General features: G+C 44.3%; 1 protein-coding gene across 1 annotated transcript in view; it reads left to right on the top strand.

Annotated features, from left to right (window-relative positions):
- LOC139309423 (L-amino-acid oxidase-like) overlaps positions 1 to 13,556 on the top strand; it is a 37,258-nt gene that overhangs the window by 16,028 nt on the left and 7,674 nt on the right. The window contains exons 3-5 of the mRNA XM_070933489.1: positions 1,912 to 2,024; positions 6,930 to 7,131; positions 13,009 to 13,077. Of these exons, the coding sequence (XP_070789590.1) occupies positions 1,912 to 2,024; positions 6,930 to 7,131; positions 13,009 to 13,077 (384 nt within the window). The remainder of the gene's footprint in view (positions 1 to 1,911; positions 2,025 to 6,929; positions 7,132 to 13,008; positions 13,078 to 13,556) is intronic.

The raw sequence follows: 13,556 nt of genomic DNA, 5'->3' as shown, positions 1-13,556 counted from the left end.
CCACCCTGGTGAGGGGGACCGCCTCCCCCCCAGCGAGGTAGCCCAGAAACGCACGGGAAGGGCAGGCCACCAACAATGCCCCAATGAGGTCGGCCAGCACCATCCCAGAGAGGAGGGCCTCCACCACCCCGGTGAGGTAGGCCTACACCAGCCCGACAAGGTAGGCGGACGACCCCCTGGCGGGGTCAGCTTCCCGCCACACCAACCAGACATGAGGGGGCAGAGTCAACAACTGCAACAACAACAACGACAACAACATCGCCAACAACATCAACGGTGACAGGAACCGGGGACCCAACCAGACCCCCCAGCAGCACAAGCCACCCAGGAAAGAGAAGTAACCATGGACTTACCAGGTATCAGTTGCCCCCCACCGATCGGCAGCGATGTCCGGCATAAAGGCACCCAAGAGTCAGGACAGGGAGGAGTACGGTGACACCAGCGAAGAGAGATGACAGATGCAGCCGGAGGTGCTGGGACAGGGCCCGCACACTCGACGGCCGAGCTCCGGAGGGCTCCTGGGCGGGAACCGGAGGAAACAGGAGCCCCGCCTGCACTGGTAGGCGGCGAAACTCAAATGGGACTGCGCAGGTCAAATAGAACTGTCAGGTGTCCCGCCTACCTGCGCGACTACGTAACGTTTATTAACATTGATGGACAGACTACGAACTAGGAGGGGAGGGGTGTTATGTCCTTATAAGGACATCTGTCGGGGATTGGCTAATCCACCGGCGGGAAATATAAACTGCTGTCATTGGGCGGTCCGCTTGCCGGAGCGCTATATAAGAGGGCTCCGCAGCGCAACCGCCAGTCTATTCTGAGCTGAAATGAAGTGCTGAATGGACCATCGCTGGTCCATTCAGAGATGCAGGATAATACATTTTGACCAGAAAGTGATCTGACCACAACAAAGCGTAGAATCTTGTGACTGAATTTGAGGCTTTAGCATAGAACCTTTTTTTGTGGCTGCAGAGATCTATCTTGATATGGGGCTATGAGTTTCACAGGAGGACGAAACTCAGTTTCTATTGCACAATTACTGCAACTGTCATCATGCTGTTTAGAATACTTTTCAATAAACAAAGAAAAGGTGACTAAAGTTTAAATAGATTAAAACAATGAAGACAAAGAAAAGAAAAAGTCCTCCTGATTGCAAAGAATAGATCTCCTTAGATTCTAAGACACATTCAAGTGAGATATCTGAAGATGAAATGCTATTTCACACAAAATGTTCCCTGCACAAAATAAGGGTGGAAAGCAAATCCAATGTGATAGAACTTCCAATAATTGTCAAGCGTAACACATTTCAACATTGTGGTTCTGCTATTTGAACTGCTGGGACTCTATTGGGGGAAGGTGCCTCAAAGAACATAGTGAGAAAGGTCTCTGGGTGTCAGAAGGGAAAGATGTCAAATGTTGAGAACAGCAGGTATCAGAGGTGGGTTTCAGTAGGTTCTGACCAGTTCCGGAGAACCGGCAGTGGAAATTTTGAGTAGTTCAGAGAACCGGTAGTAAAAATTCTGACTGGCCCCACCCCAATCTATGCTCTGCCACCCAAGTCCCAGCTGATCGGGAGGAAATGGAGATTTTACAGTATCCTTCCCCTGCCATGCCCACCAAGCCACGCCCATTAAGCCATGCCACACCCACCAAGCCACACCCACAGAACCGGTAGTAAAAAAATTTGAAACCCACCACTGGCAGGTACCGTAGAAAAATGCCAACTTGTGGTAAGGAACCTTAGGGGAGGGAAGAGGTGCCAACAGCCATACAATACTGACATCTCAAAGCCAAATCAATCACGCTATGAAGAAAAGTCTCCCCAAAATAAGTCATAAAGCAGCCAAGCAGAGAAGTTTTAATAAGAAACAATTGTCAAATTGATGCCATGGCTTTCCTATTTGCCTCCAGGTGACGGTTCTTGAAGCTAGTGAACGTGTGGGAGGACGAGTGACCACTTATCGAAATGACATAGAAGGCTGGTATGTCAATCTGGGACCCATGCGTCTCCCTGGGAGACACAGGTGAGATGTGAGATGATCATGTTTACTTATCTCTTCTCTTTGCATACCAAGAAGACTGGAGGGTCGTGGAGGTATGTCCCAAAACAACATTGCTATTTTAGATTCTGGGAATCCAGCATTAAATTCCACATATTTGTAGGGGTAGTTCATTAGCCACTTAAAACTTGGCAACAGAGCCCACAGCAATTTATACTGAGTGAACAGGATAAATGTGATGAGGCATGGAATGGAGTATTGCTGCTGGAGCATTCACAGGGTTGGTTAAGCTAATTTCTTTCAGAATTAAGAGGACAAATTAGCTGGAAATATCTAGCTTGGCTTTCAAAAAGCTAAGCAGGCCCAACCTGATATTGCTTAGTACTTGGATGGCAGACTACTAGGAAATCCTAAGACTGTAGGCTCCATGGGGAAGTCAAAATAAAGCATCCTAAAAGCCAGGGCAAATAATTGAGAATAAAACAAGTTTGATTTGGATTGGAATCATTCTGTTTGAACTTATCTTTCTTCCAAGTATCTATTTATTTATTTATTTATTTATTTATTTATTTATTTATTTATTTATTTATTTATTTATTTATTTATTAGATTTCTATACCGCCCTACTCCCGAAGGACTCAGGGCGGTGCACAGCCAAACAATAAAAACACATACAATACAAAATTTAAAAAATAGAATAAAATCAAATTAAATAATTTTGGCCCCGACAAATTTAAAACCCCAAACTTTTAAAACCAATTTAAAATTGAATATATAAATACTAAAAGATATTTAAAATTTTAAAAATCTTTTATAAAAGAGGGGGAAAATTAGGCCAGGCCGGCCTGGTGAAATAGTAAGGTCTTTAAGGCGCAGCGGAAGGTGCGCAGATCCGGGATCCTCCGTATCTCTGGGGGGAGCTCGTTCCAGATAGTAGGTGCCCCCACAGAGAAGGCTCTCCCCCTGGGGGCCGCCAGTCGGCATTGTTTGGCTGACGGCACCTGGAGGAGCCCCTCTCTATGGGAGCGTACCGGCCGGTGGGAGGCTATTGGTGGTAGTAGGCGGTCCCGCAAGTACCCGGGTCCTAAGCCATGGAGCGCTTTAAAGGTGGTAACCAAAACCTTGAAGCGCACCCGGAAGACCACCGGGAGCCAGTGCAGCTCGCGCAGGAGAGGTGTTACATGGGAACGCCATGTCGCTCCCATTACCACCCGCGCGGCCGCACTCTGCGCCAGTTGGAGCCTCCGGGTGCTCCTCAAGGGGAGCCCCATGTAGAGAGCGTTGCAATAGTCCAGGCGGGAGGTGACAAGGGCATGAGTGACCGTGCGTAAAGAGTCCCGATCCAGAAAGGGACGCAACTGGCGAATCAGGCGAACCTGATGAAATATCCTCCCGGTCACGGCCGTCAAGTGCTCTTCTAAAGACAGCCGTGAATCCAGGAGGACGCCCAAGTTGCGAGCCCTCTCCGTGGGGGCCAATGATTCGCCCCCAATAGTCAGTGATGGCGTCAACTGACTATATCGGGACGTCGGAAACCACAGCCACTCAGTCTTGGATGGGTTGAGCCTGAGCCTGTTCCTCCCCATCCAGATCCGTACGGCCTCCAGGCACCGGGACATCACTTCAAGGGCATCGTTGGGGTGATCCGGGGTGATGTACAGCTGGGTGTCGTCAGCGTACTGATGGTACTCCACCCCGAAACCACGGATGATCTCACCCAGCGGCTTCACATAAATGTTGAACAGGAGAGGCGAGAGGACCGACCCCTGCGGCACCCCACATATGAGGGGCCTCGGGGTCGACCTCTGTCCCCCTGTCAACACAGACTGCGACCGGTCAGAGAGAAAGGAGGAGAACCACCGCAACACAGTGCCTCCCACCCCCAACTCTTCCAACCGGTGCAGCATGATACCATGGTCGATGGTATCAAAAGCCGCTGAGAGATCTAACAGGACCAGGACAGAGGAGCACCCCCTGTCCCGAGCCCTCCAGAGATCATCAACCAACGCGACCAATGCCGTTTCCGTGCTGTACCCGGGCCTGAAGCCCGACTGGAACGGATCCAGATACGTCGTTTCATCCAGGTGCTGGGGGAGCTGTTGCGCGACCACACTCTCAACAACCTTCGCAACAAAGCGAAGATTGGAGACCGGACAATAATTTACCAACATTGCCGGGTCCAGGGAAGGCTTCTTGAGGAGAGGCCTCACCACCGCCTCTTTCAAGGCGGCGGGAAAGTCACCCTCACTCAGCGAAGCGTTTATAATCCCCTGGAGCCAGCCTCGTGTCACTTCCCGGGAAGCCAGTACTAACCAGGAAGGACACGGGTCCAATAAACAAGTGGTCGCGTTCAGTCTACCCAGAATCCTGTCCACGTCCTCAGGGGTCACAGGATCAAACTCATCCCAGATAACATTCTCAAGACCTGCCCCTGTCTCTCCCCCTGAGACTACCCAGTCGGAGTCCAAATCTTCCCGAATCTGAGTGATTTTGTCATACAGATACTGAACAAAATCCTTGGCTCTACCCTCCAAGGGGTCCTCCCGCGCTTCCTGGTGGAGCAGGGAGTGGGTCACCCTAAAGAGGGCGGCCGGGCGATTATCTGATGATGCAATAAGAGCAGCAAAATAACTACATTTCGCTGCTTTTATCGCCACTAAGTAATTCCTAATGTGGGATCTTACTAGTGTCCGGTCAGATTCAAGAAAACTGGCCCTCCAACTACTCTCTAGGCGTCTTTTCCGGCGCTTCAACTCCCTCAGCTCCTCGGTAAACCAAGGATCCAATTGAGATCGGCGCCGGGTCAGAGGCCGCAAAGGCACGACCCGATCCAGAGCACCAGCAGCCGCCCTATCCCAGGCGGCCACCAGGTCTCCAGTCGAGGCGTGTGCCAGAACCTCAGGAAATGGCCCAAGCTCCGTCTGGAATCTGTCAGGTTCCATCAGGCGCCTGGGGCGGAACCATCTGACCGGCTCCGCCTCCCTGCGGCGGGGTGCAGCGGTTCGAAAGTCGAGACGAAGGAGAGAGTGATCTGACCATGACAAGGGTTCAGTAACTATATCCCCTATATCAAGATCCCTCAACCACTGTCCAGAGACAAAAGCCAGATCCAGCGTGTTTCCCCCTGTGTGGGTAGGGCCATGAATTAACTGGGTCAGGTCCATAGCTGTCATGGAAGCCATGAACTCCCGGGCCATCTCTGACGTCTCACCCACGGACGGCAGGTTGAAATCCCCCATGACCATAAGCTTAGGGGTATCAACCGCCACCGCGGCGATGATGTTGAGTAGCTCGGGCAGGGCTGTTGCCACGTGGCAGGGATCCAGGTACGTGATCAGCAAACCCATCTGAACCCCATGACCCCATTTCACAAAAAGGGATTCACAGCCGGCCGTCTGAGGAACAGTGGCCTCCCTCGGTCTCAGACCTTCTTTAATGATAACCGCTACCCCCCCGCCCCTCCCCTGTGACCTCGGCTGATGGAATGCTTGGAAACCTGGTGGGCACATTTCAACGAGGGGAACCCCCCCCTCCTGGCCCAACCAGGTCTCCGTAATACCTGCCAGGTCCGCACCCCCCTCCTGAACAAGATCACAGATGAGGGGGGCTTTATTTACTACGGACCTGGCATTGCACAGCATCAGCCGAAGGCCTGGGTCCTGAGGGTCTATGCAACCTGAGGAGCGAGTAGAGCCTTGGGGGCCGGAGCACGCCACCGCTCGTAGACAGCGAGTGCGCACTCCCCTAACACGATATGGCCCCCTGCTCCCGCCATATCTACCCCTCCCACCTACAGTACTGATGTTCAAAAAACTATCCGGACAAGCTCTAACCCCCCCCTCGATCCTGGGTCCCCCATCCCCCATGCCACGCTTCACTGCCAGACCCGACCCTCCCCCTTGTGGGTTATCCCCCATACCCACAGCCCGAATTCCAATCTGACCCTCCCCCTCCCTAGGACCCCTTAAAAATTTGACTAAAAATTTTGTTAGAAAACCCCTCAATCCCCTCGTTTTCACATGCCACCTCTCTGGGTCCCAAAACCCTTCCTTAAGGTGGGCCCTCGATAGTGAGGAGGGCCACATCATATTCATGGGAGAAAAATAAGCCCGAATGATTTTGGTAAGACAAATGACTTGTAAGAGTTTATCAAGCAATTTGAGAGTTGTTGTTGTTTTTCTGTGCTGTTTTCTTCCCCTCTTCTCAATTGGTAGCTCTTTTTTACGGAGGGAAAAAGTTGTGTTGAAACTGGAAATTCTGGCTAAATGTGTGCAGTTTTTCTTTCTATATGTAAAGCAAAGAGAAAGAGAGACAGTGATACTCCAGAAATCATTATCATTGGCATCCTTCAGTCTCAAGAGACTATGGTATCGTGCTCTGGAAAGAGGTCCTAAAACAGCTCCTAGTGTGACTAAAAAGGCCAATTCGAGAGTGGCAATCCCTTCCACACTGAGGGCAGATACATTCTGTCCCCTGCCCAGCCCCCAGATTTCGCTGGTTCTGGGACTGCCTCTTTGCCTCAGCCTGCCAAACAAGTGTCTCTTCGAATTGGAGAAGGCCATGCTGCGTCTTTAGCCTCTAAGCTGAACGATCGGAGGTCAAGGTTTCCCAGTTGTTAATGTCCATTCCCTCTTGCAGATATCCTTATATCGCAGCTGTGGTCTCCCTCTGAGGTACTTTCCCTGCATTAATTCTCCATACAGGAGATCTTTCGGAATTTGACCATCAGCCATTCTCATGACATGCCCCAGCCAGCATAGACGTCGCTCTTTCAATAGTGTATACTCCAGAAATAATGCCAGAACAATTATTTCACCTTCACATTTGCATGTTAATTTTCCTGATAATCGGATACTTTTCAGTGCACAGAACTATACATCATTCTATTTTTATTTTTATTTTCACTGTTTTCTCCTTTCCTCTCCCCAGAATTATCCGGGAATATATCAGAAAGTTTGGTCTCCGGTTGAACGAATTTTTTCAGGAAAATGAGAATGCCTGGTATTTTATTAAAAACATCAGGAAGAGAGTATGGGAAGTGAAAAAAGACCCCAGCGTCTTCAAATATCCTGTGAAGCCCTCAGAAGAAGGCAAATCTGCTTTACAGCTATATCGAGAGTCCCTCAAAAAGGTTCAGATAAGTCGTAAAATTTATCTTTAATCAGGAAATTTATGCTATGGCTTGTTTCAAGCATACATAGACGAAAGGTACCAAAAGCATTCTCCAAAACTTGTTTCCCTATCATCCAGAGCTGTCCTCAGGGTACGGTCAAAAAAGCCAAAATGAAGGCCATAATGGGGTGATTGAGGTTCTGTTTTTTAATGTGCAGGGAGGGTTCCCATCTTGACAAAATGATAGCTGTTGAATTCTTGATTGTTTTCCTGCAGGTGCTTTGTTACCAGACTAAACTGATCACCGCAAGGGGAGAGTGGAGTTTGTTGGCCGATAATAGATGTAGTTAGCCCCAGCAATCATGGTTGGGATGTGGTTTCTTCCTTGATAGTTCCTTGATTGGGCTATTGTTTCTTCTTTGATGAAGTTTACCTGTTCTTGTTTTGGCTTCTCTAGGTTTATTGCTAGGAAAGAATTATCCTGGGCTGATTATTTCACTTAAAATGCATAAACTAAAGTCAAGGAAGGAATAGCCCGTCTGCTTGATTTTGGCCCAGCCAACCCCTCTCTCTCAACCCAACCCGTTTCACAAGGTTGTTGTGGGAAAATAGGAGTGAGCATTAAATACACTGTCTTGAGCTGTACAAAAATAAAGGTGGTATATAAACAGAACAATAAGTAAAATTACTACTAATAAAATGATAAATTGGTTCTTATTTTAACAAATGTTATACTTGCTAGAATGCATGTATCAATACTACGTTCTTTTAATAAATCTTGCTCAAGAAAGCTCTGAGAGATCCTTGCTTAGGAATAAACCATTTTATTTCAGAGTAATTCCTAAAAACCAGCTTTCAAATGTGGGACTAAGAAAAATGGCATTCAGAAGCTAAGGCCTTAGCACCTGGGATTTCTACACCTCTTAAGGTTGTAAAGGTTGGGAAACTCTGGTCTAACCACTCCGTGCATCTGATGGATTTATGTCTTTTAATAAAATGTGTTAGTCTGAAATGATAGTATCAGACTCCATCTATCTGATTTTTAACATTAGCCCTGGGTGTCTCTTGAAAATACAACCCCACTTACCATATGAAGGCTTATGGCATCCTAAATACTCCCTGAGCAATATTTAATTGCCATTCGGAGCAATTAAAAAGGCAATTCCTAGACTCACCTGATCAGAATGTTTCTGCAACTGCTGGCCATACCAATCTCCAAGACTCACAGAGAAAGGTTAGGGGGTCAGCCACTCAACGCCAATACAATCTGGGACTTCCGATGGCTCCGCGAACGCCGATGGACGCTCCTTCGGGAGCTCCTGCCCCGTGATTCCGTTAGCCGCTAGAACAGCGAAAATCAGCTGTCTAGCGACTCGAAACTCTCCCCCTGGGGAAAAGGGGGAGAGAAGAGCAGAAGGGTCTGGGTAGAGCTCCCCTAGACCCCCAGGTTTTTTCTTTTAAGCCTGGGGTTTGCAGGGTGAGAGCTCCCTGAAAGCCCTTCAGTGCTCCGGATCCGGGACGAGTCTGCTTTATGCAGAACGAGGCGTCGCGACCACACCAGCAAGGCATTTTTAAGGATTAAATTTTGAATTTGGATGCTGGCAGAGCAAAATCAGGAGGGCAAAAAAATGTAAGTACTGAACTTTAACTCCGTTTAAAATGGGAAAAAATGGTGCCTGAGGGCGTGAAAATGAAACTTATTAGTGAAAGTGCTTGTTAACACTTGCAACATTGTTAAAGCTACTGGATTACACATTAAGAAAAAGATTTAAAGTGGAAGTGGAATGGAAAAGACTATGGTATTGGCTTCAACTAATTTACACTTTTAAATTGTGTGGAAAATAATTGGACTTATGGACCTGACAGCTGAATAAATACAAAGAGAAAATTGAAATATGGCTGACATCAGGGCTGGAGGATCGTTATTATATGAGCCAGCAAATTCACAAGTTGTGACTGTAAAGGCTTTACAAGAACTTTTAAACTTTTATACCTCTGTTATACTAGAATCAATTAAAAGGACTGTTCAAAATCAAAATCTGGAGAATAACAATGATTTGCTGGCTGGAAAAGAGGAAGAAATTAACCAGACTAATGTGACTTTGGAGGATAAAAAAGAGGCTGTCTGGATTAAGATGGAGGTTAGTACACTGGAAACAGAGGTTTTGGCAGAGGCTTCCATGCAATCAATTGAAAAGCAGCAAGTAGACTCTTTACTGCAAACTGATAAATTTTACAGCGACAATCCTTGGTTTTATAGACAGAATCAATATTTAAGAAATGAAGTGACCAATTATATAAGCAGGAAGAGTCGAAATGGGGGTTCCAAATTAAAGGAAATAATTCTAAGAAAACGAATTCCAAAGATACATCAACCTCAAATGAAAATTCAAAAATTTACAAAAATAAAAGCAGGGGGAGGAGCAATGCTGAAGAAGAAAGTATTACTGAAGAAGAAGGATTGGAAAAAATATAGAAAGAAAGGAAGAATGGAAGATTAACTTCTTTTGGGAAGGATTTTAGTAATAAATCTGGAAAGTTTACTGAAATTAGTATCCTTTAAGTTTATCTTAAGACAATGATATAAAGGAAGTGTTTCATTATTCTGAAGAATGTTTCATTGAAGTAAAAATGTTTAACTAAAAATGGATAGCTTTTTAAAAGTTATTGAGGTATTAAAATGGTTAATTTAAAATTTAATGGATAGCTTCCTGAAAGTTTTGAGACTTATATATTGAAGAATGAACTAGAAATAACTTAACCCAATGGATTAACAGTATCTTTAAGGTTATATTCTGAAGAATGTTTTATTAAAGTAAAAAGGCTTAACTAAAATTGGATAGCTTTTTAAAACTTATTGAAATATTAAAATGGTTAACTTAAAATTTAATGGATAATGAAAACTTTTAAAAGTTTTGAAACTTACATTTTGAAGAATGTCTTATTGATGTATTAAAAGATTTTAAAATGTTTAATTTAAGATTACAGTATTTTTAAAAGGTATATGCGATGAAATGTTTAAGTTAGACATAACTTAACTTAATGGATTAACAGTATTTTTTTCAAAAAAAGACATTTTAAAGAAAGTTTTAAATTGTTTAATTTAGAATTTTATAAGGGAGTAATGTTGAATAATCAGAAATTTTCAAGTGGTTTATGAATGATCAAAGAGGATAAAAGAAATAATTACTTTAAAAGTTATATGTTTTGATATGTTTAAGTTAGAAATAACTTAATCCAATGGATAGTTTTTAGTAATAAAAGTGAAATGTGATAAAAGAATTTATAAAAGGAGATTGATGAATAAGTTGTAAAAGGGGAGTTAAAGAGTGTGAGGGAGTTTTGAATCTTGTAGCAAGTTAGCATATTTTAGCTTATGTTTGTTAAATGTTACACCCTGTTTTTGCTCTGGGAAGTCGGGGGGGTTTGGGGAGGGGGGGTTGAAGATTGGATGGGGATAAAATTGTTGTAAAACCTTGAATAAAATAAAAAGATAGATAAATGTATTAATAGAAAAGTAAGAAATGTGGGGGAAATGTTACAATAAATGAAATGATAATATCAAGATATGATAAATATTGGAGGACTAACAAGAAGATACAAAAAATGTACTCAGATGATACACTGAATGATTGATTATGTATTGTATGCTTGTTTGTTTATAAAATAAAAAAACTTTTTAATAAAACAAAAAAAAAAACCAAAAAACACCAATACAATCTGGTATTTGTAGCCTCAGCAAATTAAAAGATGACCAGATGTGGATAAAGTTATTCAATCAGACATCAGTGGTATTTGCACAGCTCTCAACCCACTTGCTAAATTAATCCATTTTCTAAATGGGTTTCAGTTTGATACATTGAAAAGCAAATTATCTTAATGAACTATGTTTACATAAATATGGAATGGAATGGAATAAGTTTGGATTTCCCACCTGTATTCATTTGCTTATGTGCTGCAACTGTCATAAATGATCACTGGTTGCCAAATGCCCAAATCATGGTAATGTGACTCCAAGGATGCTGTGGCCAATGTAAGGACCTATTGCAAACCTTCTTTTTCAGCATTTTAGTGGCCATTCAAACTTTCACTGTAAGTTTGAATGTTCACTAAATAGTGGAATTGTTAACTAAGGACTACCTGTAAAAGCTATGTGGGAACCTTGATCTTTTCTAATCTTGGTTGTTTGCTTGCATCATTACCTGACTAGGTAATATCATCAGTGCTAATGAGTGTGTGGTTTGCTCCCTGTTTGCATACAGTACTGTGTCCTGCCAGTACTGGCAAAACTGTGGTTTTCTCCTTGATTAGTTTATTTTTTTTTCCTGCTTGATTGTTTGTCTGGTATTATTACTTGCTTATCTGGGTGTTGGTTGCTGGACAGGATATGCTTTTTTATTTCTTTTTCAGGTTTTTTATTTGAATGGTATGTAAATGCAGTGGTGGGATTCAAGTAATTTAACAACCGGTTCTCTGCCCTAATGATTTCTTCCAACAACCAGGTTGCCAAATTGCTCAGAAAGTTAACAACCGGTTCTCCCGAAGTGGTGCGAATTGGCTGAATCCCATCACTGTGTAAATGTGATTTAAGTCTATGTGTCTATTGATGGCTGATTTGTAGAATGCCAATCTTCCAGGAATTCCCTAGCATTTTTGGATTTAGTTTGGTCTAGGATGCTCACAGTTTCCTAGTTGAAAATATGACTGAGTCAGTCTCTTAAGATTAAGGAGATTGCTAGTTGGTATTCATGGATGCGCTCTGCTAGTCTCCTGACTGTATGTTCTACACATTGGCTGTAACAGTCCTTACAATGTAAGTTGTAGATGACACCTGTTTTTTGTTCTTGGATTACTGGATCTTTTGCTTTATTTAGGATGGTTTTGGAGGGCCACACAAGCACAAGTTGGCTTCTGTGCTATTGCAATGTCATGTGGTTGTAATAGTCTGTTGGCTGTTTCTGAGATATTATTGGTGTATGGTAGCGTTATCCTTTTCACAGCTTATGTCAGTTGTGCTGTGGTGGGTTGAGTGGTCAGGCACTTTTTGATAAAATTGCACAATTATCCATTTTGTTGGAAGGTGGTTCATTTTCCCAATGTTCAAGGTTGCTGCAGTGTGTTTGTACAGCTTTTCTTATGGGAGGTTAGATTGTTACTGTAATAATGGATCACTTGTTTAGTATTGGTTGTTTTTCAATAGGCTTGGGTTTCTAATTTGTCATCGTTTCCTGTGCTGTTGAGGATATCCAGGAAGGGTAGCAACAGGGGCGAAATCCAGCAGGTTCTGACAGGTTCTGGAGAACCGGTAGTGGAAATTTTGAGTAGTTCGGAGAACCGGCAAATACAACCTCTGGCTGGCTCCAGAGTGGAGTGGGGATGAAGATTTTGCAATATCCTTCTCCCACGAGTGGGGAGGGAATGGGGATTTTGCAGTATCCTTCCCCTGCCACGCCCACCAAGCCACGCCCATAGAACAGGTAGGGAAAAATTTTGAATTTCACCCCTGGGTAGCAACATATTGTTTTTTCTCCTCATGTGAATTTTATCACTTGGAATATGTTGTTGATTGTTTCATGTGCATTCTCTACTTGTTCCTTTTTTATTATAACAAAGCTCTTATATTCATATTGGATCCATACTTTTGGCTGTATGTGTGGGAGTGCCATAGTTTCATTATAGCGCTATAGTTTTATTATACCATACTGACTTTAATAATTTTTCCCATTTATCATAAACATAGTTCTAATCTGTACAGTATAATAATCTATCAATATTGAGTCTACATTTGTCCTTTTTAGGTGTGGCTTTTTTCTTTGGTTTGATGTAATACATTTTTAACAAAATATTTCCTTTTCCTTCTCCTATGTCTCCTTTCTCCTTTCCAAATCATTCTCAGGTTATAGAAGAATTGAAAAGGACTAACTGCAGCTACATAATGAATAAATATGACACCTATTCAACAAAGGTATTTGGATTGTGCCCTGAAACCAAGTCTCCAAACAGTACAGTTTTTTGGGGGGGGGGATTTGGGGGAGGAGTAAGAGGGGGGGGCTTCAAAAATTTTAGCAAGGGGTTCTCTGCCTGATTGCTGGGTGGGCGCGGCCATGGTGGGCGTTGCCTAGTCAACCTCCTGCACCATGGTGGGGGGGGGGGGCGTTTTTGCCCTCCCTGGACTCTGGAAGCTCTCTTTGAGCCTCTGGGAGGGCGAAAATGGCCTCCCCAGGCTTTGGAGGCCCTTTGGAGGCCGGAAACTGGCCTGTTTCCAGCCTTCCCAAACTTCTGGTAGGCCCATTTTTCGCCCTCCCCGAGCCTCTGTGCGCACCCTGCACTTAACTTGCATCCAAAATGGGCCGCGTTGGGACTCCTGGGAGGGGTGGGTGGGGCAGGGTGGGGCGGGGCCAGCCAGGAGTGGGATTTGGGGGTTCTCTGAACTGCACAGAATCT

This window comes from Pituophis catenifer, unplaced genomic scaffold (assembly GCF_029215685.1).
Source record: "Pituophis catenifer annectens isolate HBS135680 unplaced genomic scaffold, rPitCat1.0.hap2 SCAF_2, whole genome shotgun sequence".
Lineage (NCBI taxonomy): Eukaryota > Metazoa > Chordata > Lepidosauria > Squamata > Colubridae > Pituophis > Pituophis catenifer.
This window is presented reverse-complemented; position numbering and strand designations above follow the sequence as displayed.